At 35.5% G+C, this 27,108-nt stretch overlaps 3 protein-coding genes across 3 annotated transcripts; 1 reads left to right on the forward strand and 2 right to left on the reverse strand.

Annotated features, from left to right (window-relative positions):
- The first annotated feature begins 2,438 nt into the window (after positions 1-2,438).
- Positions 2,439-4,531, forward strand: LOC124642108 (FK506-binding protein 4-like). Its single transcript, XM_047180415.1, has 4 exons — positions 2,439-2,513; positions 2,872-2,943; positions 3,469-3,666; positions 4,157-4,531. The coding sequence occupies exons 1-4, from the start codon at positions 2,439-2,441 to the stop codon at positions 4,529-4,531; spliced, it is 720 nt and encodes a 239-aa protein (XP_047036371.1).
- A 1,070-nt stretch (positions 4,532-5,601) lies between these two features.
- On the reverse strand, positions 5,602-7,169 carry LOC124641676. Its single transcript, XM_047179836.1, has 3 exons — positions 7,092-7,169; positions 6,446-6,526; positions 5,602-5,947 (listed from the first exon to the last, which is right to left on the reverse strand). The coding sequence occupies exons 1-3, from the start codon at positions 7,167-7,169 to the stop codon at positions 5,693-5,695; spliced, it is 414 nt and encodes a 137-aa protein (XP_047035792.1). The 3' UTR covers positions 5,602-5,692.
- An 8,714-nt stretch (positions 7,170-15,883) lies between these two features.
- LOC124641722 lies at positions 15,884-25,664 on the reverse strand. Its single transcript, XM_047179888.1, has 13 exons — positions 25,653-25,664; positions 24,285-24,434; positions 23,890-23,978; positions 22,715-22,796; positions 22,007-22,091; positions 21,224-21,425; positions 19,872-19,998; positions 18,847-19,027; positions 18,221-18,268; positions 17,730-17,874; positions 17,438-17,519; positions 16,220-17,335; positions 15,884-16,012 (listed from the first exon to the last, which is right to left on the reverse strand). The coding sequence occupies exons 1-13, from the start codon at positions 25,662-25,664 to the stop codon at positions 15,944-15,946; spliced, it is 2,388 nt and encodes a 795-aa protein (XP_047035844.1). The 3' UTR covers positions 15,884-15,943.
- Between the last annotated feature and the right edge of the window lie 1,444 nt (positions 25,665-27,108).

The following is a 27,108-nucleotide window of genomic DNA, read 5'->3' on the forward strand; positions in this document are numbered from 1 at the left end:
ATACCTGTAGATATAATATTGTTTAGGTCATATGTATTACTAGCTTCTGCCAGCGGTTTCACCCGCATCCCGTGGTAACTACTTCCCGTACCGGGATAAAAAGTAGCCTATAGTCTTCCTCGGTAAATGGGCTATCTAACACTGAAAGAAATTTTCAAATCGGACCAGTAGTTCCTGAGATTAGCGCGTTCAAACAAACAAACAAACTCTTCAGCTTTATAATATTAGTATAGATGAAAAGCAGTCCTTGGCAGTCGTTAGGGTAAGTCAGAAGCCAGTAAGTCTGACACCAGTCTAACCAATGGGTATTGGGTTGCCCGGGTCAGATAGGGCCAGATAGGGCAGTCGCTCCTTGTAAAGCACTGGTACTCAGCTACATCCGGTTAGACTGGAAGCCGATCCCAGCATAGTTGGGAAAAAGGCTCGGAGGGTGATTATGAAAGGCGGTCGACTTTTAAAAATATTTAACCTAAGCGCCATATAAAGGGGGGATTCCCCTTAAATTTTAAGTTTTTTTGTAACATCCAATATAGTAGTGTGTAGTGATATGATTTATCAATGCTCCCAATTTACAGGTCATTGAATTCAGAATCAGATGAAATAAATATAAATTAGTGCTGGCCTGCTAATTGGGTCACGTGATGTGTGAAAACGACCAACATTTACTTGGCTTACTTATATTCGTTATATCTATTGCAAAATGAACCTTGTACTAAAAGTATACGGTGTATTCTTGCTTGGAGAATACGGGTTGTTCTAAGTTAGCTTGTGGAATATTTTTGGTTACATCCGTCTAGCCTAGGCTCGTACAAGCTAGGCTGGACAATGCATCTGCATAACGGTGTTTTCCTTGAGACGGCTATACTGAAAATTCAGCAAAATGCATTCTTGCCTACTTACGAGGTTAAAGTCTTAGTGGCCCAGTGGTTACACAATTTTTTTATTTTTATTTCAAGTACTTAGACCTATGAATGCCCTCATGAAATACCAAGCAAGTTGCACGAATACTCTTATAAAAAAGCAAATGTTTACAATGGTAAAGTTTAGAAAAATATAAAATGCATGACAAGCTATATATGATCTATTAATAAAGATACAAAACAATTGTAATGGAAATGGAGGTTTTATTTTTTGAAAATAAAAAAAAAAAGTTCCCAAAAATAGTGCCAGATGGCGTTTTTCCTACTACGTGAGTGAGCCTTTGCCAAGTTACAATAATATTTGGATAGTTATCTGACTGACTTTTTTTCGCTTCTTATTCCGTTTTTATTCCCTATCTTCTTAATTGTTCATAACAAAAACGTTTTGTTCTACGATCTGAATATTATATAACGTTCCGTTCCTTGCATTCACGTACCTAGGTTAGCGCTATCTAGTCATCAGCTAGGAAAAGAAAAATAATATCCCTGATCCGATTCGATTCCAAAATTATAATATTATTTACTATATTAACACACCAATGACTGATTAAAGAAGGCGAAGGAAAACATCTTGAAGAGGCTGTAAAGTCTAAAACCGCCAAACCGCCTCAAGCAAGCGTAGTGATTAATGTTCATTCCAATTCTGTTTGATATTTTCATTTACGTGCTCAAAATGTTTTGAGTCGTGGCACGTGAGCAACCGTAATGTTTCGCTTTAAAAGGATTGTATGTCGCTAATTATAAAACAATAGAAAATCAATTGTGTCTCGCGTTTATCTGCACTCCGACATACAACGGGTTAAGGGCTGATAGCTATTATTATTTTTTTAGGCGCCTTTCCAAATGTTTTGACACTAAAGCTTGCTATACCTATTCAAAGTAAAAGTTATATAATATATGTTTATTGAAATTAGGCTAATTAAATAAGCACTTTTTTACGTCAAATAGGTACTACATTGGAGAAGAACCAAAACACCCTCTTTTATCGCTTCCTTACTGTTGTGTTGGTCGGTTGTGACTGAGAAGGAGAAACGGTGATGAACACACTTCCCAGCTTAATTAAAGCTGTAGCCCATATTTAAGAAAAAAAATCGGTCTACTATTTTTCATGGGAAATCATCAAATGACTCTTTACTGACTAAAACCCATCACATCACGTTCCTTCTGAAACCCTTTATGTACCAGGGCCGCGGTAACTCTTTCAAACAATCCTGCAGCCCCGGCAGGCCTTGGCTCTGGTGAGCCCCACTGGGGTTGAAGGGCCCCACTGGGCTCGATGGACTATGATGTATTTACTAAGTCACGGCATGCAGGCAGTGATGAAGGGGTCAGGTTTAGAAGGCTGCCAAAATGGAGAAAAAATACACCTTCCGTAATATTCTACAACATTTCCGACCAAAAAGGCTTTATCCAAGTTTAAGCTAAACATCGATTGTTCACCAAAGTAATGAGTGAGTAAATCAAAACAAGCAAGCCAGTATAGTTTCGTATATTACACAGAACACTCGGACCGATAACATGCATCTGTGCTTAGTTTCATTTCAAGCAATTTTAGTAGCTGTTTTAGTGACAAATCACTACTATATCGATGAAGTGAGTATTTTTTTACCTATACTATTTATATTGATATAGTAAAGAGAAAACATTTTTTTGTTTGTTTGTAACCCTTAAGGTTCCGAACGAAGGTTCGAAAGTTCTACTAAACCTATTTGTGAAAGTATGTTGGGAAGCAACACTATTCATGAGCAATTTAAACTATTTTTTATCCGGCTACAGCAAAAAGTTCCTTGGGATGCCGGTGAAATAGCGGAAAAAGAGCTGGTTTAATTTAAAATATTGTCAGTATTTAATATTATAAAAAATATACAAAAAACTTAAGGAAAAAATCTTCAATTCTTTCAAAGTAAAGTTGAAAGTTAACTTAAAATAAATGCAATGTATTATTTTATAGGTGGATGCAGAAAAACATTTTGCGGCAGTCGGGGACTGGTTTAACAGTATGGAAAGAAAACCAGATATTCAGGTAACAATTAATTTAATTTTTAAGTTCCCCTAATATATTAATAACACACAAAATAACTATAATGAAGAATGTTGATTCTTAGACAAACGAAATGGCATTGTAATAGAAATAATTACTTGCTTAGGAAAATGATTGAAGTTAAGAACTTTGGGATTCATAGTTTACAACCAGAAATTAGTATCAGAATACAGCCAAACAAAGCTATTTACGTGGTAGAAGATGCTATCAATTTAGAATATGACGATAGTAAAATCAGTGTCAGTTCTCAAAATTTTGATTTTAAAGGGGGCTTGAGTGCATAAGCTGTAAATATTTAAACTACAGCAGAATTCATGAAAACACAAAAATAGGAATATAATTTTGCCAATAAGTTTATGTACTCTCGACTTTTTTTAGTTTAGACGCGTAACTGTAATATGTAATCTAAATTTAAAAATCAGTCATGATCTCAGAGGCTAACAATCTCCTTAAATATTGAAAATACAATACAAAAGACACAACAGAATATCCGAATACATTTTGTAGGGTGCGATGAACCAGTTACTCGAACAAATTAGAACAACTGCCGACCAAGTTATAAATATCCATAGAAGAATGTATAACGAGACAGAGAAAAAGAAAGAAATAAAAGAAGAACCCGATTTATCTGCCCATGTTAACCAGCCCGAACTAGCTCACCGTAATCCTGTGGCTGCGCTCGATGCCAGTGGTATCACAACAGAAGTAAGTTTAACAACGGCTAAAGAACTATTATCGGGTACTAAGGAACTAAGAAATGGTGAAAATAAGGGCTCTTTACACACATACTTTGATTTCACTGGTCAAATCTCTGGAACAGAAGTAATCGACTTAGTTTTATGAGACGTAGAAATCACAAGAAGAATTTCAAATGCACATATTAACCAATTTGTTGGGTGTTCCGTAGGTAGGATTGGAAAAACTATTCGGCCAATCAATAACAAGGGTGCTTAATAGGCGTTGGATTTGAATGGTAGTTTAGATTAACATACAGAACGGTCATAAAGTTTATTTGGTTTGTAAAAGGTGGTGGAGGACTATAATTGTCGTGTTTCTGAAGATTTGGCACACAAATACTGCGTTTCTATATTCTAAGTGTTATATTATCATTACGAGTATAATTCAGGTTAAACAAAATCTATTAATAAGGTTTAATTTCTAAAATAACATATATAAATATGCGATTCCTTTTCAGAATGATACCGAGACAGAAACAACGGCGAATGAAGTAACAGAAAAACAAGAGGCTCCTAAAAAGAAGAGAAGAACAAAAAAGCACAAGAGAAAGCACAAACCTAAGCCTAGACCTAAGCCCAAAACCGAACAAATGGAGGAACAACCAGGTCAAGAGTTCCAAGATCAAAAAGTAGAAACTACAACAGAAAAAGAAATACCGGAATTCCCAAAAAGAGCTCAAAAGAAGGAACATAGAAGAAAGTTAAAGAAGAAGTTCGTGAAAATGACTCCGAAAGAAGAAATCAAAAACGCATCAGTCAATAATTCGGATTCAGATGAAGTTAAAGTTAGGAAGCCTGTTGATATTATTGTACATATTAAAATGAATGAATAGTTTTATGGTCGTTTGTCTTTTGTTAATAATGTTCACTACCGTCCTTATCACGCTTAAACGATAATAAAAATCTTCTCCAACTGTAAATAAATGTCCTAATCCTGTTATATCCATTTGCCTAGCCTTTTCCTACCTATGTTGGGGTCGGCTTCCCAATTCTATCATGCAAAACTTTTTAAATTACGTACATAGGCAAAATTATGAACGTCAGAGAACGTGTCTTAATAACTTTGATCGCTATGTCTGTCTGATCGTGGCACCGCCGTAGCTTTTAAACCAATTAAACGATTTTGATGTGTTTTCTAGATGAAAGCTGGTGTTATTTGAAATGGGTCTTAGACGTGTTTCATCAAACTCGGCGCAACTGTTCTAAGGGCACGATTTGTGTTAGTTTTATAGTGTAGGTTTTACGCTATTTTAGAGCTGGTGATTTCCTGACCCCGACTATATTACGCATCATGGTTGCCGACTTACACGTCTTCTTATCGTCTCGTTGCTGGATCAAACCTTCTCTCACCTAATAAAGAATTGTGTGTTAATAATCACCACGCTTTAAGGCCGATTTAAGGCTATATAGCCCAGGTTTCCTCATGATCCTTTATTCAGCCATTGATGACCAAGATAGCCGTAGAAAGTATACATAGACTTAAAAAAGTGGCATCGGTAGTCACTTAATCTGGAATCGAACTCACACTCATACTTAAGAGGTTGGTTCTTTATCCACTAGGGCATCAGGACTTATGTGTTATACATTATCAGATCAGAGCGATCAATTTCGAGTCACATAACGTCTTTATTTTTTTTTAAAGTATACGCGAGTAGAGCCATATCTATGGTCACTAAAATTAATGTTCTTAACTCCACTTCCACTATTGCAAGTACATTTTCTAGATCATCGTGTCTGTAATAATAATAATTCCTATCATCTGAAGTTTGTGCAATGTTGTCTTCCAGGCTAACCAAAACCAGCTGAATGCAGATCAGAGCATAATTTGAAACATCTTTCTATGTAATTACTCTGTTTATTTTCAAAGCACAAATCATAAACGCTTTCTCATAAGATTAGGATTATTCAAACTACAGTTTCTTTAATATTTAATCTTGTAATCAATAAATTATAGTAACCATAAACACCCATTACATTACAATTAATATCTTAATCTACAGCGGCTTCATCGTCGCCAATTTCAACTTCTTTCTCGCCAGTTTGTTCCTCTTCTTGTTGACTTTCTTTCTTTTGTCCTTTTCCTTCATCAACTTGTTTCTTTCATTCCTTTTCATTTCTTTGTTTAAGTTTCTTATCAAGCGAGGTATTGGACTGTTTGGATTATAATTCTCGCTGAAGTATTCTTGCTTGATTTCGTTGAGAAGGTGCTCTAGTATACTTTCTGTTACTGTTTGGACGTGGCGAGCGAACTGTAAATAGAGATGATGATGAAAATATGAGGATTGGTGTATGTTGCATGGTTTTGGTTTGAAAACGTCATTATTATGGTAGAAGGGGATTTTGTGTTTGAAATTGCAAGTAAATCATATAGTTCAAAATAAGTATGAGTATATAAACTTTATATCAATGACACATTGATGTGAAGGTGCGTTTTGGAGGTTAGCTGCCGGTAGCACGTGCAACTACTGCATGTAATCGCTTGCTATCTGAGTGCGACTGCACGTGCAGGCTGCCGTTTGAAACGAAAACAATTTCATGTAAATATAAAGAGACTAGTAGTGAAGCGGCACGTGCGATATATCGGTACGTTGATGTCGGTTCTGCGCCTGATCCCTCTCCGGTCGTGTCGGATTGCCGTCCCATCGGGCTATGAGAGTGAAGGAATAGAGAGCGCAGTTGGCTGATCTTCCTATATGAGAACAGCCGCCGTGGATAAAATCGGCCTCAAGAATAAAATTTTACTATACCCTTTCATTTTTGGTCGGAGCGTCCTGATTATGGAAAAGGTTCATAAAACCTTTGCCGTCTTTATCCTTTGTTTCCAATGTCTGCAAAAACAAGAATTGAACATGAAATAAGTCTATTAATGGTCATTCGAAGTATTTATGATGATAAAATGATTCTAATGACAGAATACTGAAACGCTACTCAATTTTAAAGACTGCATCGCTGCGAACGACTTTTAAGTAGAACTTTTGGGTAAGGTTTGAGTATTTTGAAAAAGTATATAACTTGTGAGATGACATCAGAGATAGTATGCCATACAGAAGCATTTGAAGGAATGCTGCTCTAATCCCAAAAAATAAATTGGTATAGGGGGCAGGAAGAAAATGATGTTAATGAAGAGAAAGGAATATTTACGTAAATACATATGAAAACTTATTCTACTTGAAGTAATTTAATTTGGATGGCCGCTTTTAACAACACCTAAAAATAAAAGTGGTCCAAGGGAAGGAAGGAGGTTTAGAAGGTTTGCAAACTTCTAATACTGAACCGGCGATGGTAACAAAATATGGGATAAGAATATTTGGAAAATATGAAATTAATTAATCTGTTAAAGTACAATAAAAAATAAAACACGCGTTGTTCACAAAACAAAAACATATCACTTACTCCTTTCAAATGCAACTCTTTGGCCGACACAAAAACGCAGAAACATGAAAAAATTAAAATTTTCAGTGGACGCGTCATTTTTTTGAATTCATGAAGAACAAGAAACGATCACTTGTTTTTCGGTCCTGATACATACTGAGATTTTCAAAACTGAATCGGAGGAAGTGATGTTGACAAAAAAACCACAACTGTTTTGTTTTTTAGCGATAAACCTGAAACTGAGACTTTGGAAGGAATTTTCTATTTTCACGCTTTGCGTTTTAGGAACATTTTGCGTTGATTTCTGTGTATTGTGTTATAAGATCCAATTGTTAGCGCTGATGGTAGTTTGTTTTTTGTCGGTCACGTGTTCGTCACCTGTACTGCCAAATCTTAATTTTGGTTTATGATTTTATAGTAGTTCAAGTATTTGAGCTTTGAATGAATTTTGAATCCTATTCATGTAGCACACTCAATACGATGTATTTTAGACAGATCCCTACTAGATAAAATATGATAGCGTTGTCACGGCGGCGGTTCCCATTAAGGAGATTTAGTAGTTGCGCAGGAAATATTATAGTGCAATGTGCATGAGCATTTGCGCAGACACAGGTGCACTCACTATTCCTGTGATCCTAGAACACGAAAGGCTCTAGAAAGAACATGGGTGGACTTTAGTCAGTAAGAGTCTGACAATCTCTTTGCTTCATTAAAAAGGAAGGAGAAGACTAAAAGAAATCTGGTCCTAACGTTATTGAGACAAGTCCTCTTCAACTTATTTTAGAGCTTTTTACTGAAACTTTTTTCTCTAACATGAATCATAGTAGCTGCTCCTATGTTTGAATTGAGATAATGTGAATATAATTTACCAATCTGAAGATTTTTTATGGATCTGCTACACCGATATGAAAGATCAGACTTGTATGTACGTAATCCATTTACCCAGAATGACATAGATGCGCACGGAAATGAAACCGCTACATCAAATTCTGTCTATATCTCCAATTTTATCTATAGGTTTTGATGAAATAAACTCAGATGATGATTACCTTAAACCAATAGGCATGATGACAGTAATCAAAGATCATTAAAATAATATATTTATTAAATTAAACTTGAAGCTTGGAATATAAAACGCGCATTGTTTTCTTTATTAATAATGTGATTAATATGTATTTTTATAAAATAAAATTACAAAATAAGGCAATCCGCCATGATATCTTGAACACCAATCAGAGCTCGTGACGTCATTTCTCAAAACAACTCGCGCGAAAGCGCGCGAACGTCACATTTCGTTATTGTGAACTTCCACTGCGATCTTTGTTTTTAATTAATTAATTGTTTATAACACGAGTTATGGAGCCCGGATTTATCAAGGCAAACAGCGCTAATTTGCCTAGAATTGATATCATAATGCTGGGAAAGTTTTTGGCATCAAATAAAGATTTTTGTTCAGCTGAATTTAGAAATGTTAAAACTTCAATGTAAGTATACTAGTTTAATTAAAAAACAATGAGAGATGAAACCTAACCTCGAAATAGTTATTTACATTATAAACTATGCTAGAATCTAGAGAACTACGTAATAACTTACATCAAAGTGATCTTCACAAAAATAAAGTTGTACCCTGGGCAATATTGCTTTTGAATCTCGCCTTGCAAGTTTAAGCCACTTGTTTCGTATTTTTTTATTGTGAGGAACGTACACAAATAACTTATCAGGAGTTGTTTTGGATGTGTTCTTACTTGGTCCCCCAGTGACCCCACAACACCTATGCCCTTTCGAATTCATATTTAATAACACAAAAAACTTAATTATTGCACGAGCGTTGTTTACTTGCGTCTTGTAATTTCAGTCGTGACGTCACAAGTGACACCATGACACTGACAAGCGTTTTCGCGCCGGATTCAAAGTGGACAGAGAAAAATGCAATTATTTGATAAAAAATCTTCGCATTTTCTTAAAATTAATAATTTTTCATATAAAATAGACGTATACCTACATCATACAAAGGAATTTAAAAATTTGTCATCATGCCTATTGAGGTTAAAATAAAGGAGAAATTAAAAACCAAACAATTTTACATACTTTACGCTAAAAAAATCTTTTTAATTAACTTAATTTACATCTTGTTATAACTTATAAATTATACATACAAATAATACGTACATACAAATTATGCAAAAACCCTTTACTTCCTAGCATACACAGTTTTTAACAAATAAACGCAAAAGGATGACAAATAAAGGATAAGGTAAAAATCGAAATATCCTCACTCATTGATCACGAAATCACAGAAACTACAAAAATAAAGAAAGAAAGAGATAAGAAACAAACAGTCACAGGTGAAATCTGTCCAGATAAATGTGGTCCTATTACGGTTTCAATAACCTACCAATCTTTTGACATGGTTACTAGAGATAGGATTTTGATGTTAGCCCCATACAAACAATTCTTATATTTCTATCTCAAATCAACAGATGCATTATAGGATATTGAAAGCCGCCGTTAAAACTACTCTCCGCTTGAATATCAGGTCTGTTCCTATCAGATATCCCTATCAGATAAATACGATAGCTGTCTTTGGAAAGGATATTTTGACGATATATCCTCAAATTTTGGTCGCAGCAGCTTCATCTGACGGAAGTCTCCATTCTGAAATTAAATTAAGACAACTTCAGTTATGTAATGTAAATGTATGATTATCTTCTAACTCTAAGACCTTGTACTCTAGGACCTTGGGTGCAAGTGCGGTTCTGCTGTGCAGACCATGTCCTAATCGCATGCCCATTGTGCCCTGAAACTTGCTCGCGGGAGGACCTAATGAGCGCATCCGGCCGTGCTCTCGCTGCGGCGACATGTCATCGACACGAAAGAAGAAGAACTCTAAGAGCCCTCAAAGACAATCTGTAGGCCATATAGTTAGAATAGTTTAAAGAAAATCATGGATCTAGTTAACATTTTTAGTCGACCAGCCTGATTAAAAGTTACCAACAAAAAAATGCAGTCTGTGAAAGGATGAGTGTCTAAAATTTGTAAAAGAGTCTTGAGCCCAGCTGTGGCATAGTAATAAATCTGACTATGGTGAGATGGATGATAGAAGAAATAAACAGGTCTGTTTAATTAGACCTTATTGTATTAATTTATGTGAAAAATTATGGTTTGTTGCATGGGTAGAGGTTGCGATAAAAACCTCTCTTGTATATCAAAAAGTGAACTAACCGTATTTCTCTGTTGAAATGTTGGATTGAATTGAGCTCTTCTTTCTGGTACCAAAAACAGTTTTCTTGCAGGAGTCTTGGTAAGCTTAATTTTGTTTGCGTTCATAAGTTTTTTTCTATTTTCTATCGGGTTTATGGGAAGTATGTTTTTTCCTTCGTAATTGTAATTATCAGTAGTATCTGTACCTTCTAGGGCTTTTGATAAAATGCTTTTTCTAACCAGCATGTCGTCGTCTGGTGTTCTTTGTTCCCTATTTAAATGTCTGTGTGATTTGTCATCGATGATTGAGTAAAACCGTCGATCTAAATTGACTTTGCCGTCTAAAATATCATTGTATTTAAATTCGGGATGTCGGTTATATGTAGATTGATTGTTTCGGTTTAAATCAAAACTATTTTTCTTGGTAAGCAACTTATCGTACGGATTATCCACACTGTTGGCGTATTTTGGTTCTGTGTCATCAAAATAATCGTAACTTCGTTCTCTAATGATTTCGTCATCATCGTGAGTGCGTTTGACATCGTTTATTTGCGGACGATTTGGTTGTTTCCTCAGCGTGACTATTTCGTCCTCAATATTTTTGTAGCTGTCCAAAGTATTTTTGTTGTCCGGATATGTTTTATCCAAGTCATCAACTTGCGTTGTAATGTCGCGTTCTGACTCTGCACTTTCTGGAGGTGTTGCAATTTCATATATTTCTTGCATTTTTGTATCAAATTCTTGATGCAGTTTTGTGTCAAATTGAGTGTTTTTAACTTCTTGCTGTAGTATCTTCAAGATACGTAGTAATTTGTTTGAATTGCGTTCTTTATTTCTTTTATTGTCTCGAACACTTTCAGGTTTTGAAAGTTGTTCATTTTCAACCATAAACTTTTCTGCAAAGTCCAGTGAACTCTCAGTAGGTTCTTCATCAACTTTTATTACATCATCCACAATGTTCCCTGATTTAACCCGAAGACGTATTAGAGACTTTTCCCTATTAGATTCAGCGGGTAAACTCTTGTTATACCTTTTTGTTTGCGCATATTTTGCCTTTTGCGGAATCCCTTTTTTCAGCTGAAATACATATTAAAATACTTTTCAATAATGATTCTACTGAAACTTCTTCATTTAATCACAACAGATGTTTCTAACTTCAAAAAAATGCTTTCATATAAAGATAAAGCATTTCTTTTCAAAAGTGAGTAATTACCTCTTTATATTGATTCGAAGTTTTCATATTATTTTTAACAAATTTAGGACTATCATTTTCAACAGATGTTGTATTGCGATTTCTGTAAAAAATAAAATATCGAAAGTTACGAAAATTCTCAAATGTCATTTTCTATTCTACAATATGAAAGTTCACAGACCTAATATGAACCTGCGGTATTTCTACTTCTATATCCTCCCTGTCTACGTGTAATTCTGAAGGACGTTTATTACGTAATATAGGCTGAATCATTTTAATAACGTCTGTTTCGTCATCACTTTGCGTCATCTGTTCTGTACTCTTGCTAGAATATACATTTTCATCTTCTTCAGAATCAGATTTTAATTGAAGTCTTCCACGCTCCACTAATGGTCTGAATGAATTTAATTTTATTATGGGGTCTGTAAATGAAAAGATCAAAGATTCACTTTATTTACGTTCCAGTTGATGCTGGTGAAAACACAATTTAAAAATCAAATGAAAACGACGCACCTTTAAGTTTTTTGTGTTTATATTTTGTTTGTAGATTGAGATATCCTTCTAATGATGGAGATACTGAACCTGAACGAAACAAAACATTTTGTAATCAAGACTTTACACTTACACACATACTTAGGTTTTCAGAACATGGGTGGGCTTTAGTAAGTGGCTGACTGACAATCTCTTTTGCTCAACTTGTAAACTGGTATGTTAGTAAGTCAAATCAAAAAGAACAGATAAGGTTACGAATAAAATGAACGAACTCTTGAAGGAATACTCTGGATCTTCTTCGCAGAGGCAGCTGTGAGTTTCTCTGTACCCTCTGGGACATCCACAATGCTTGGAGAAGCTGCCTCCAATGAACGGGGGGTTTGTGTTGTATAGAGGCTGACCACGTTGCGGACCATCAGATACGTTGCATACTACTTGGACACTCTGCAAAAAATCACAAGGAAACTATGGACGATGGTACTAAACAAAATGCACTAATTGTGAAAATTAAAAGCTAAAATTACAGGAAACCATCCGTCAGAATCCATTGGGTTAAAAAACTCACAATGCTGCACATCAAAGTAACTTTACTACACTTTGAAGGGAAGTGTACTTTGAAGGGATTTGGTAATTTTTAGAGATTCAGGTAAAACAGTAGGAAATATTTCGTGTATGTTAAGCAGGCCATTAAAAAATAATGAAAAAGACAATTATCAGGTGCATCGCTAGATAAAAAATAAGTAACAGAAGTGGAAGATAAAAACACACTTTTTGTTGGAAGATATAAAGCAGGAGCCACATTTAAACAAAAACAAAAAGAAATTCAAAGAACTTACATTCTGAATAGATTCGTTGTCGTCTCCAATTCTATACTTGGAGTAAGCTGATAAGCCACATCCAATATGTGTTGCAGAACCGCGTATTAAATTGAGGTAATATTTGGTGTTTACATCTGGAAGACTAGCGAAAAAATATGACTCATAATTAAAATACAATAATTATTATTATAGCTATGCCGTTTATTAAAACAAAGTGAAGACTTATCTGATGTATGAGTTAAACGTTAATAGGACAGTATTAGATTTCTGTCGAACAGACATCTTTAAAATGCCCTTGAATTTATGAATACCACACGGAATAGACCCTTTTATTTGTTGACGATTGCTGTTAGCCCGTTTATCGAGGAAGACTGTAGGCGCGAAGCGCGATGTAGCTCCCCTGAGATAGGGTTAAACCGCTTGCGGAAGCTAATACATCATAATACTTACTCATATAAAGCTGGACAATCGGTAATAATATCCTTATTCACAGTTCTTTTCAGAGCATGAGCAGATTTTATAAATCGTTTTAATGCAAATGTGAGCTTTTCTTCATTCAACCCTTTACTAGTGTCATTGTGGTTTTTAATTTTCAAATATTCCCAGTCAGGATATGAGAAGTGGATGATGGCGATGCTTTGACTTGGATTTGGGAATCGCTCTGAAAAGAGAACCAAGTTCAAGGAAACATTATTGTTCTCCTTTTTTTAAATTAGAGGAAAAATCTGGAACAGGTTTCGCATGAGGATCATTTATATTTTACGTCATACATTTAATACTTATGGGGAAAGCTTGGAATCGGCCATATTCTCAGTCTTCTTCGAGAACCAAAGTTATTTGACGTAAGGAAGGGAGTGAGCGCTGAACGCTATATGATCACTGGCAGTAAAGAGTATAAGTTTGATGCTTCAAATCAAAAGGCAACCCCAAACAGGACATGAAGAAGAAGATATCATACCAGTAGCTCTGCACAGATCTTCTCTCCCACCAAGGCATTGGTTAGCCAACACTTGAGCTAGCGTCGCTAATTCTCTATCCCATTGTATTTTCATCATACCATACGCTCTTGGTAGTGGTTCATTGTCCATACCCTTTTCTGCACCGCTTGATAATCTGCCTCGTACACTGGATTCATAGAAACCAAATTTTAGTCATCATCATCAACCTTTCTATTTTTTTTCACTGTTGCAAGGACTTTTTTCACACAGAGAAGGAATGACCACTAGATCACGCTTGCTCAAGTTGGATGGGTGGTTTCAGACTTGAAGTCCTGGTTTCCCCTTCTACCTTTACTCAGTCCTCGGTGACCAAGATGCACTTAGAAATAAAAATCCAAAAGTATATTTTCAATATAAGTATAAAAGTGAAAGTTTATAAAGAACTCGAGTGGAGATCATGGACTGGTAAACGCAGTGTAGGCTGGCCGCCAAGGTTTCCAAGCGATCTGACAAAGGTAGTGGTTAGGTGCTGGCCTAGGCCGCTACCGACCAGGCTTTTTGGATGATAACTGGTGGGGAGGCCCTTGTTCAGTGTGAACATTTCATGGCTGCCATGATAATAAACTATGATGTATGGTATGGTTTGGTAAAAAACTTACTCATTAATATATTCTAGTACTTTGTCAACCATTCTCTCAGTTATCTCGATCTGGACGGGGTGCCCGCAGCGTGGTCCAAATTCTTGTTTCTAAGGATTGAAATAGTTAATCTTCGAAATGTTTTGGTTCATGCCATAAATGCAGAATCAAATAAAAGTAGGCATCTAATATTTATGGTGGAACTTTAAGTACAAACAAAAGACAACATCTACTTACATGATCATAATACATGCACATAACATGGGTGCCTTCTTTGCAGTATTTTTGCTTGGGGCAATACTCCGACACATAGACCGTGTTCTGAGACAAAGCATCAAAGACGATGGAACATCTTATGTCTTTGATGATGATGAAGATCAAGATGATAATCTGAAATGTGATGAGAAATGCAAAAAAACTGTCAGAAAGCCATCCGTTTAGGATATAAAGAAGAAAGGTGTTAAAGAATGTTCAGTAGTCGTGGTTGTTCTTGAAAGAGATCAGCCAGCTGCATAGGCAGTTGCTAAAAGACTAGAAGCCGCAGAAAACAGCTAGCTTCTTAAACACAAAAATTACTTACATTTAAAATCATTGTTTTGTTCCTGGATTGAACGCAGTCATAATAATAAAATAACTCGGCTCATCGCGATTATTTATTTCAATTCAAGGAAGTAACATCATTTCATGTCCCCAGAAGCAAGATTCAGATCTAATCTGATCTGGTACAGCCTTTTTATCGTCCCACTGCTGGGCACAGGCCTCTTCTCACACGCAGAAGGATTGAGCGTTAATCATCTATTCTTCGTTTATTATTTCATTATACTTAAAAAAATTCTTCATTATTGCAAACTTTAATTTCTTACAATTCAAGTTCTGTATTTATTTCTAAATATTTGTATTTATTTTGTTTTCTGTAGCTGTTTCAATTGTTTGTTTATCTTATGTAAAATTTGAAGTTTTAAAATAATTTCTCAAAACACTTCTAGCTGCGATGAGCTTCTAACCATTTGTGTTTTCTTGTTTTATTTTGTTAGTTTTGCTTCTTCTATTTCTTACATTGTTTGATCGTTGATAAGTTTGTTTAACTCGCTTTATTAGACATCCCATTGTTGCTTTGGCTTTGGCCATTTAGATGACTTTGCTGTGGTTGTTTTTCATCACATTTTGCTTCTTTGTATAGTCTGGGATATCCATGGAGAAACTTTGTTAATTTAGACATTTCTTCAACACTTGCCTGTATAGTGCTATGTTATACTATACCTAGAACTTTGCTTTCCCTCATTCTCTCTTGTACTGTATCCATCGGTTCAGTAGTAGGTCTAACTTTTTTACGAAGTTGCTATTTCAGTTCGACTCTTTTATTTTCTCAATCATCTTCAGACGGAAAAAATTAAAGAAACCAATTTAAATTATTATTTATTTTAAAAAGTTTCAGATGCAATCTTAAATGCTATATTATATGGATACAGCTAAAGGCAATGAATACTAAATATAAATATATTTTTAACATATACAAAAAAAAAAAAATATTTAACACAAGTTTTTGATAATTTCTGCCTCTGGTCTAAATAAAACTGGATTCTTTGTTCAAAAGTCATGCAGTAGCTCTTCCATATAAGTGGTCGAGGTTTGTCATCGGTTTTTCCTGGTCGTTCTGAAATTGCTAAATATTTGTTTAGTTAGAAATAACTCAATTTCATTACTTAATGTATAAAAAATTCCATCACAAACTTAGACCGCTATGACAGACAAACTCAGACTTAAGTTCCATTTTCATTTTATTCAGCATAATTAATCCAAATTCATACTTATATCAAAGAGTTTCGTTCTATAACGATCTAAGTTTTCCGAGGTAGCAGTCTATACTTACTTCATGAACTGGTCTGTATCCAAAAGCGGGTGCTTTCCATACGAAAACGTTACTGGGATAAGATTTCCTAACATTCTTCATTGCCTGTTTTACTTCAAACGCCGGCTTTTTTATTCCTGCGCCCAAAGTTTTTGTATGCTCTTCGTCGTCTTTTTTACTACGTCCATACGAACGCTCATTATGGGTTCGGAAATTATAGTGATTATTATAATCCTGCACAATTTTCTCTTTAGTTTGGTAATAATTGTCTATATCTTCTTGTTTTCTAGCTAACTTCTTATGACTATGTAGTTTATCGTAAAGCCGATCAACATTAAAGTGACTTAAATCACCGCGCTTGTTTGAAAAATAATTAAAGCTTCCGCGATTGGCTCTATTATTAAAAAGATTAGTTACCTTTTTATTTTCAATTTTGAAAAACTCATCGCTTTCTTTGTCAGGTAAATAGTTAACGGTAACTGTAGTACTTTGTTGGTGGTCTTGTTCATTATCTTCTGCGATACGTCTCTCAAATGACCTTCTAATATCTTCAAACGGAACACCTGATGTTAATTTAAAATTTTCGGATTCGTCATGAAGGTCACTTACAATATCGGCTGGTGCAAATGTCATTGGTTTAATAGAAGTCCTATGAGTTGATGTTTTTTTAAGTCTTATTCTTTGTGTAGCTCCCACTGTCGTTGTTGGTATCCTTATTTTAGTTTTGAGCACAGCTTCGTATATTTTTCTCATTTTGACATCAAAGAGTTCTCTTTCAGTTCCTTCTAGTTCAACATCTTGTATTTTTCGTTCTAGACTATTGAGTAGTTTTAGGAATGAGGTATCGTTATCTTTATTGACAACGTCTTCAATATGATTATTTTCAAAATTGGACCCAGGTTTTGTACGGTTAGGTTTTGTAACATGAGGGCTATGGTCAAAAACATCATTATCTTCAAAGCTATTGGCAGACGCATCATACTTGTCTGTCCTTGCCACCAATTTTACAGGTTTCTTTGTTGGCACTACACCCTTACGTTTGAGCTTAAAGAATTTCTTTTTATTTTTTTTTCGTGGCATATTGCGGCGTATAATGTGACTGGTGTTATTCGTACGGATTTTTAAGGGTTCTGGTTTCTGAAATGAAAATTGAAACTTATAGAAACAAATCGAATAGTGGCCCTTTTCGTTCCATAAAGTTTTAGAGGGTTTTAATTTTGTACTATGTTTAAACTTTACCTTTTCATATTTATCTTCAGATACTTGTATTTCATTGGTTTCTACAGACGAGTCAGATGGCATGAATGTCATGTTTCCATACCTGTTAAAATTACAACTTTGTAAATCAATTTATTTCATTATCTAAAGCATTTCATCACATCAGTGGTCGCTCGTATACTATTCTCTGCCTTCTTATTCAAATCATCTTTAAAATAATCCATCCATCTTTTCTTAGCTTCTCTTCTTTAGTCTTCCTCTCTCTTTTCGTTCATTTATCTACACACAGACCACATGTCCTACAAAATCTTACCTTTGATGAAATCGAGCTTCAACCTCAGTATCAGGTTTGTATGTCCCCTTAGGATAATCTTGTACGTGGAATATAGGCAGGACCAAGACTTTTGGAGTTTGATCGCCGATTGATTCCGTGCATGCTGGGACTTCTGACTGTGGACCTAGTTATGTCACAAATTATGGTTATGAGGAGAAGACATTATTTGATATGGATATATTTGTTCACGTTGATATGGATAGACTTCTTCTATGAATAAATGTTTGTTATATGGTTATGTAGTATAGGTTTTATTTAAATTTAAACCTGTACATTATATTTTATAATAAGCTATATCTACATAGTTACATTATGTCGACTACAGGCGTTGTAATAGGCACATCTAGATTCGGGATATTCCATGTGCAGGTCAAAATAATATTAAAAAAAAAAAGTAAATTTAATTTATGCAGGAATAAAACTTTTTGACAATTTCATTTTCAATACCAATTTACCAATATTAATCTTACCAATTTGGTTTTCATTGTCGTCATTAGGCTCCCATTTAACTCGATTAACTGTAACAAAAAAAAATATATATTAAGATATAATATATTAAGATAGTATAAAACCTGAAACAATAGTAGTAATTTCAGTAAAACTACTTTTACTATTATTTTATATATTATATTCAAAATCAATAGTAGTAAGTAATATACAGTTGAGCACATTAATCTCAGGAACACCAGAACTGGATAGGCTGCTCATCATCCTCTTGGACCTTAACTGATTTTATGAAGGTCGGCGTAGCAACTTTTCTTAATCCACACTCTTCTACATATAATATGTCGTCATCTCTTGAGGAACATTGTAACTAGCCATGTGTCCCTCCCTACTAATATTATAAATGCGAAAGTAACTCTGTCTCTCTCTGTCACGCTTTCACGTCTAAACCACTGAACTGATTTTAATAAAAATTGGTACAGAGATAGAGTTGACCTTGAGAAAGAACATAGGATAGTTTTTGACCCGGACTTTTGAAGAGTTCTCTTGGAAACGCGATATAACCGAACTCGACGCGGGCGATGCCGCGGACGGAATATATTTTATATTTAATATATTCTATATTTTATATATTGATAACCCAATCACTTACCTTCAGCTATCTTAGAAGTATCTTTAGGCTTTGGTTCACACAAGCAACCTTCAGTCTCTTGGTACCCTGGTGGACATCCACAGTGCTCCGTAAAGCCGGTACCAGGTATCGGAGGGTCGGTAGTATAGAGGGATTGTGACCGCTGCGGGCCGTCCGATATGTTGCATACTATTTGGACACTCTGAAAGTATTTTGTTAGATATTATGAGTACTAATTGTTTCGAGGGTTGAGTTAAGTTGACAGCCATAACTCTAGAAAGTTGTGAAAGATGGGCATGAAAAACTGCTACTCTCATTAGCCTAGTTAAAATTAACGATTTTGACTTTAACTATAATGGTTTGTGTTATATTTGTAATATCAATGATTGGGTTAACAGATGTTACTTTAGCAATTTTGAGATTAGTTAGAGTCTACAGAAAACATCGAGATTAGATCAAATATACGGCGTTTTCACACCACCGGATTTTCCGAAACATTCCGAGTGACAAAAACTTGTCGTGCCGTTTCAAGTATCCACGTTTGGTTCGTGGTTATCAATTGTTTATTTTCGACCGTAGACGAGCTACACCACACTTCGCGCCTACGTTCTACTCGGAAAAACTATGTACAGACTAAAAATAGCATTGGAAATTGCTGTCTGATTTTATTTCTAGTTATTACTTGATTCGGGATGTTTGAAGGCGTGGTGGTCTATTGTGAAATAGGCCAAACTCTTAAGTATAAGCGTGTGGGTTCCATTCCAGGTAAGTGCACCTTTTCTATGTTTATGTAAATACTTTCATGTCATTTAACATTACTAGCGACTGCTAAGGATGTCCTCATGGGATGGTGTCAGACTTGACCAGGCTTACCAAGAAGTATTGGGTTTTCCGAGTAAATGGGTTTAGGAGGTCAGAGAGACAGTCGCTCCTTGTAAAACACTGGTACTTAGCTGCATCCAGTGAGACTGGAAGCCAAGCCCAACATAGTTGTTAAAAAGCTCGGGAGATAGTTGATTCGGGACATAAAGTAAAATTGTTCTTACATTATACATATTCTCTGCTCCGTTGTGTAAAATCTGGTATCTTGTATAAGCTGACATACCGCAGCCGATGTGTGTCGCTTTACCTCGGATCAGCTTCAAGTAACTTCTTGAGCTCAAATCTGGAAGTCTAAATGTCGCAGGGATATGAGAAAAACGGGGATTTGATCAATTCCCTAAGGGATTTGATCAAATCACGGAGGAACAACACAATTTTATCTTTTCCCTAAACAAATCTAGTGAATTGAACAAATCCCTAAACTGATTCAGTGAAATGACAAAAATAATTTTGCTTTGATATTTTAAAGGTTTATTGGGTAAGATATACCTACATAATTATGATAATCAGGTGTGTGCAATACAAGGAAATATTGATATATAAAATCACCATTACTCAGAACAATATTTTTTTTTTGAAAAAATTAACAAATTTTCTTTAAAAAATATTTTAGTTGCGTATGATGTGCCTATTTGTAATAATCACTTATTAAGACATGTAGCTGATTTGTGGCATCGTGAATTACATAAAACATTATTTTTCTTACAGGCACGTCTATTCGTTTTGCATCTTGCGCGACAGACACCTACGGTTTGCCTAGTGTTTGCAAGCGCGACACAAATAAGAACTGACATGTTTTTTGTCATTTCACTGAACCAGTTTAGGGATTTGTTCAATTCACTAGATTTGTTTAGGGAAAAGATAAAATCGTGTTGTTATTTTAACATCCTCCGTGATTTGATCAAATCCCTTAGGGAATTGATCAAATCCCCGTTTTTATCATATCCCTGCGACATAAACATTAATATTGTACAGGTCAATCCTGCAATTTTGAGCAGTACGCAAAAAATCTGGTGGTTCGGAATCAATAACTGAACATGTCTGCATCATCAATAAAATATTTTTTTTTTGTTTAAAATCAGCAAAATATGGAAACTAACTATTCTTACACTCGTTGGTCTAGCTATCGCAAGCGTGGCTGCTGAGCAAGAGGTTCCGGATTCAATTCCCGGGTCGGGCCTAAATCGCTTTGTGGGTTTTAGAAACTTTTATAAAGCAACCTGGAGTCCTTAAGTTGGTGATTGATACACCCATCCATCGGAGAGACATTAGACAGACATATTAGACAGATTCCTGCGCCTGATCTCATCCTCATCCTCCGAGCCTTTTTCCCAATCATGTTGGGGTCGGCTTCCAGTCTAACCGGATTCAGCTGAGTACCAGTGCTTTACAAGAAGCGACTGCCTATCTGACCTCCTCAACCCAGTTACCCGGGCAACCCGATACCCCTTGGTTAGACTGGTGTCAGACTTACTGGCGCCTGATCTCTGATTGATATAAAGATTAAACTACTTACTTTTCCATAGCTGGACAATCGTAAATTACACTTGGATCGACCATCTTTTTGACAGCATGCATGGATTTCAATGCTCTTTCTATTGCAAATGAGATCTTTTCTTTGGTCAACCCTTGTGTGGTTGTGTTGCGGGTCAAATAGTCCCAGTTGGGCGCTTTGAAGTTTGTTAATGTTATCACTTGACTAGGATTTGGGAAATTTTCTGAAAGCATTAATAAGTTACCCTGATATAGACTGTGCACGACTATAATATGCAATGATGCTGCAAATATATAATACTTAATGCTATATCAATCCAATGCCTATTTATTTCAGTGCATTTTACTTTGAAGGGTTATTCTACAAACACGCCTTTTTTCTTTTCTAATGACACGCGTTGTATTTTTAAGTTTTCAGTGATTACCTATCATGACAACGGTGATTGAACTAATGCAGATTTGAATCTAAACTCTCGTGCTGAGATAGACGTCAAATCATTAATCGTTATCATTATTGTCTTAATATTATACAGCTGAAGAGTTTGTTTGTTTGTTTCATCGCGCTAATCTTAGGAAGTACTGGTCCGATTTGAAGAAAATGTTCAGTGTTAGATAGCCCATTTATCGAGGGAGGCTATAGGCTTTTTATCCGGGCTCATGCAGAGATTCCCAAAGGGTGCGATTGAAACCGCTGGCAGAAGCTAATCTTACATAGAGATGGAATGAGCATTAATGATTTCAGGGAAATAAGCGTGTTAAAAAGAAATCATGGGTAATTTCTGTTTAATAAATAAGTCCAACTCACCAGTAGCCCTGCATTGATCCTCTTTCAAACCAAGGCACTGATCGGCGAGTACCTGAGCAAAAGTTGCTAGCTCACCGTCCCAATGCTGAAATAATACCACAAAATTTTACTGAATGATACATGCTTATATTAGCTTCACCTGTAACAATGTATGTAAAAAAATCTTGGAATCTTAATTTGACGCACTTCCCAATCTTCGATTAGGATGAAATTTTGCACACGCTCTGAGTTCTGATGACAATACATGACTAGCTAAGAATCGTCATTACAAATCGAATCCTTGCTAAAAGCGTGTTTTTTTTTTTTTTTTAATTATTTATTTTTGAAGATCCACACCACCAGTTAATTGGTCAAATAAGAACTTCATCAGTATCAAGTTTTTGCTAACCCATACAAACACCCGTTACTTTTGTAGGCAGTAGTATGTAGGCAGTTATAAAACAATAGATAATGAATGGTGTCTCATGCATATCAGAATCTGTACGGCATTCAAGGAGTTCAAGTCAATTTTAGAAGGAGTGTTTAAGGGTAACTGGGTTGAGGGGGTCAGATAGGCAGTCGCTTCTTGTAAAGCACTGGTACTCAGCTGAATCAGGTTAGACTGGAAGCCGACCCCAACATAGTTGGGAAAAGGCTCGGAGGATGATGATGTTCAAGGATAAAGCTTATTATGATTAATTTTGGCCAAAAAATTGGGAAGAACCATACCATTTTCATCATTCCATATGCTCTTGGTAAAGGCAGGTCATTTTTTCCAACTTCTTTCCCCGTAGCTACTTTGAGTCTTATACTGAAACAAGAATATGTATTTGTACGTCAAAATTTATTTACATAGTTATTTACAACACAAAAATACTATCCTAGTAAAATAATAATAAAAAACACTATATCTAAAACGCGTCAAAAAATTCATCCCCATCGCTGGCAACTGGGAGCGTATCCAAGAGGCTGGCAGCATTACCTCGTTGGATGGCAATGCTGATCCTTTGTCCGAGGTAATAGCTAGCTTTTTGGTCACGAAAAGCGTAATGAAACAAGGTACCTACTTAATTCAACTCTATAGCTTTAATGTTAAGGTTGATTTTAGCGTGGCAATGATAAATTCGCTGAGCAATATAATAGATTTTATATCAGCACAGATGTTACAATCGCTAACGAGCTTTGGAGTTTAAGATTTGATTCGAAATTTGAATTTTGAGGTATCTTTGACGACATGGATTTTTACATAAATCTGAATATGGAATTTGTAAGCTACCCTCCCGTGGGGTATGCTGATTTCCCATACCAAAAACCCTCTTTTATGCTGATTTTAATAATGTTGACACTTAAATGGTTTCAGGAATGCCAATGCATCTTAAAGATGCAAAATTTTCTTCCTAACGCCGGCTCCACACGTTGGCCCCAACGCTATGCGTCCAACGTATGGATCTAGAAAATGGCATTGTTCCCAACGTTGGGGCGAGCGTTGGCAGTTGGCCGTCTCGACCGACCAATGCCATTTTCTAGATCCATACGTTGGACGAATAGCGTTGGGGCCAACGTGTGGAGCCGGCGTAACATGTTCAAGGCGATTTGTCATAACGTGACTTAGTATTTCCTTCAATACATTTTTAAATAAAATACTATTTTAGTATAAGTAATAGTGTTGGGCATGCAAACTGTTAACCTATATTTAACCTATATTCGTAACAAGAAATAAAATTCTTTTTATTTTATTTATTTATTTCATAGTGTTGGACTGGCAAATACGTTGGCCAAGGAAATTGCACTGCGATTATGGCCTTAAGGGCAAAATCTTCACTGATAGCCATGAAAAAGTGTTTTTACTTAATTTTATATTTGTAGATTACTGTAAAGAAACGCAAGTTTCTTAGATTACTCACTAGTTGACTTCTTCAAGTATCTGATAAACCATTTGCGGTGTTATTGTGAATCTAACATACTCGTGACAATGTTCGCCCACCGGGTGTTCCTAAAACCAATGAAAATTATGAAAAAACATTTAATGAAAGTAAAAAGACTGATGATGAATGTTTAATTAGAAAGAATGGAAAATACATTATAGAAAGAGTTTTGATTTAAACGAAAAGAACCAAGAAAACTGAAAAAGGTATTAATATAGAACAAAAATAAATCACAGTCAATACTCAGTCAAGTTTAAATAATAATTATAAAGATTTGGTCAGTAGATCGTAAAGTAAGCAGAAATCACCTGGTAATCGAAAGTAAACCTTGTTCCAAACAATGTAAAGTCTATAATGATTCAGAAGAAACTTACATGATCATAATACGTGCACATAACATGGGTTCCCTCTCTGCAGCCTTTCATAGCTGGACAGTAGTTGGACACGACAACAGTGCTCTGAATATCAGCGTCGATGACCTTGGAGCATCTTGAGAGATTCAGTATGTTGAGTAACAAAATTACCTGGAAAAGTTTTTTTGAGGTTTAAATTGAGGTTTTTTAGGTGTCAATCATAATAAAGTGTTCATTGTGTTTATATTTCTTTTTCTTCATCGACATCATTTTTTATTTTCCTGAACTAAAACCAATTTCTTTTTTTGGGATTGGAGCAGAATTTCTTCGAGTGCCATAGGTACCGTCTTCGACGTAATCTCACGAATAACATACATTATCATCGTAATCTCTCTACTTTTTTCCCAACTATGTTGGGGTCGGCTTCCAGTCTCACCGGATGCAGCTGAGTATCAGTGCTTTACAAGAAGTGACCGCCTATCTGACCTCCTCAACCCAGTTATTCTGGCAACCCGATACCCCTTGATAAGACCGGTGTCAGTATTACTGGCTTCTGACTACTCGTAACGACTGTCAAGGAGGTTCAATGACAGCTGGGACCTACAGTTTAACGTGCCATCCGAAACACAGTCATTGATGTCCAAGATATACTTAGAAAGTACATACAAACTTAGAAAAGTTGCATTGGTACTTGGATGGGATTGAAACCACACACTGATACTTGAGAGGTTGGTTCTTTACCCACTTGGTCACCAAGACTTTTATAGTTCTAGAAGTAGAAGAACTACAAGTACTAAAATTAGAAGTAGAAGTACTAGTGCTAGAAGTAGAGAGAACTTAATAACAGTTGGATATGAAATTGGTCATAAATAAGCTTACGCAACGCTTAGGGTAGTCAGTTCATGGATGGGTGTCCAATACCCTAATACGAGTATGTCGTGAGTTCCTGTATGTTCCTGCGTCATATTTAAAAAAATGAATATGCTGATGATGAGCCGAAGTTAAAAATTACTTAGTATTTAATTCAAAGGCCTATAAAACAGATTCACATTAATTGCTGTGTGCTTCATAAGTGTTTTCAGTTCATCATCAACCTCATCATCCTCCTGCCCTTATCCCAATCTTATTTAGGGTCGGCGCAGCATGTTTTCTCCTTCTATACTCTTCTATCTGCCGTCATCTCACAAGTGACATTCTTACCATATCTACTTTCAGACAATCCATCCATCGTTTCTTTGGTCTTCCTCTTCCACTATATCCGTCCACGTTCATACTCATCACCTTCCTCACAACATGACGTTCATTCCTCCGCATCATATGCTCATACCATGACAGCCGATTCCCACACAGTTTTTTCTGTTTTCTGTTCAGATTTCATAAAATACTTACATTCAAAATCATTTTCTATAATCCTTTTGTAGACTGTTTTAAATAAATCAATTAAATTCACGACGTCACCTTTTTTCTAATTTCAAGATAAACAATGATTGATACATTTTGATTTTAAAAGTTAGTTCAATTATTTAATTATAATAATAGCCCATTCTTTTTAAATATCATGGGGTTTTACAGCAGTACCTATTTTTGTTACACTAATTGTTTTATTAAGCAGTAATATAGTAATTGTTTCTATATTTGCTCTTTTATTAATTTCTTCTTTATTTTTATCTACACCTTTTTTCACATCAACTTTTTTCGCCAAAACTTTTTCACTTAACACTACTGATTTGCGTATGAAACAGTTGATTTCAGTTTTCTAATCTTTTTTCCCGTTCATTTCCGCAAGTGTTGCTTATCGCTCTAAACTTGCTTCCTAAACACACTGATTGAACAATCCTTGTTTTGTTAGCGGAAACCGAATTCATTTCTAATCTTTGCGTCTGTAAGTAGGGTTTTTATAATAGATTCCGCTGTATTGCCCGATTGTCCGGGAAGAATGACGTGAACAGGGTCCAGGGTTCAATTCTTGAGTTGGGCCTAAATCTCTTTGTGGTTTTTAGAAGCTTTTTCAGAAGAAAATAGCCCGTGCCAAGCACGTAAAGCGTCCCAGAGAGCCACGTCGGACGAGAAGCTTACTCGATACTAAGAACATATTCCAGTGTATTATAGGTATAACACAGAAGTGAGACATAATGATATGGGTACCGCAAATAAAACAGAACAGTATTTATTGATGATTTCAATATCTTTAATTTAATTTGTGATAATGACGTACCTACGTTGTTACAACATTAACGAAATTGTTTTTCTATGATAACTTTGGATGCTAGGCATTATTTTTTTTTATTTACTTACTTAAAACTATTTCATATAATTAACATCATATAGCCTATAGTAAATAACATTATAAGTAAATATGTGTTTAAGTAATAAATGTATATGAAAAGCTGTAAAGTCGAGCTATTACAATGCCTAATTATAATTCGCGCCAAATAAATTTGCAGGATCTTGATTTTACTTAAGCGACATACGATTGATATCCAACAGAGATCTTATCACGACTCAATTGCGATTGAAACATAAATGCGGCATTCCGCAAATACTTAAGTTGAGTCGTAATCGAATAGTAATCGAATTGCAACGGACTCTCATTTGAATCGTTGCAGGTGTTGCCATTCAAATTCTACCATCATCATCCTCCATCATCCTCCGAGCCTTTTCCCAATCATGTTGGGGTCGGCTTCCAGTCTAACCGGATTCAGCTGAGTACCAGTGCTTTACAAGAAGCGACTGCCTATCTGACCAAATTCTACCAAGAGTAAATAAACTATTATTTTGTTTTAAAAACGTTTTTATCCTTTTCTGTAATTCAATAACGGATCTTACATCATCAATCGATTGAATA

The sequence above is a fragment of the Helicoverpa zea genome, chromosome 23, assembly GCF_022581195.2.
Source record: "Helicoverpa zea isolate HzStark_Cry1AcR chromosome 23, ilHelZeax1.1, whole genome shotgun sequence".
In the NCBI taxonomy this organism is placed as follows: domain Eukaryota; kingdom Metazoa; phylum Arthropoda; class Insecta; order Lepidoptera; family Noctuidae; genus Helicoverpa; species Helicoverpa zea.

Coding starts and splice junctions, on each gene's coding strand:
- LOC124642108 (XM_047180415.1), top strand. CDS start 2,439: ATGCATCTGTGCTTAGTTTCATTTCAAGCAATTTTAGTAGCTGTTTTA. Junction 2,944..3,468: donor AAAGAAAACCAGATATTCAG/GTAACAATTAAT, acceptor TACATTTTGTAG/GGTGCGATGAACCAGTTACT. Junction 3,667..4,156: donor CCAGTGGTATCACAACAGAA/GTAAGTTTAACA, acceptor ATTCCTTTTCAG/AATGATACCGAGACAGAAAC.
- LOC124641676 (XM_047179836.1), bottom strand. CDS start 7,169: ATGACGCGTCCACTGAAAATTTTAATTTTTTCATGTTTCTGCGTTTTT. Junction 6,527..7,091: donor AAGAGTTGCATTTGAAAGGA/GTAAGTGATATG, acceptor TTGTTTTTGCAG/ACATTGGAAACAAAGGATAA. Junction 5,948..6,445: donor CTCCGACCAAAAATGAAAGG/GTATAGTAAAAT, acceptor CTCTATTTACAG/TTCGCTCGCCACGTCCAAAC.
- LOC124641722 (XM_047179888.1), bottom strand. Junction 23,979..24,284: donor TGTGCACGTATTATGATCAT/GTAAGTTTCTTC, acceptor CATTGGTTTTAG/GAACACCCGGTGGGCGAACA. Junction 21,426..22,006: donor GGATCAATGCAGGGCTACTG/GTGAGTTGGACT, acceptor TAATGCTTTCAG/AAAATTTCCCAAATCCTAGT.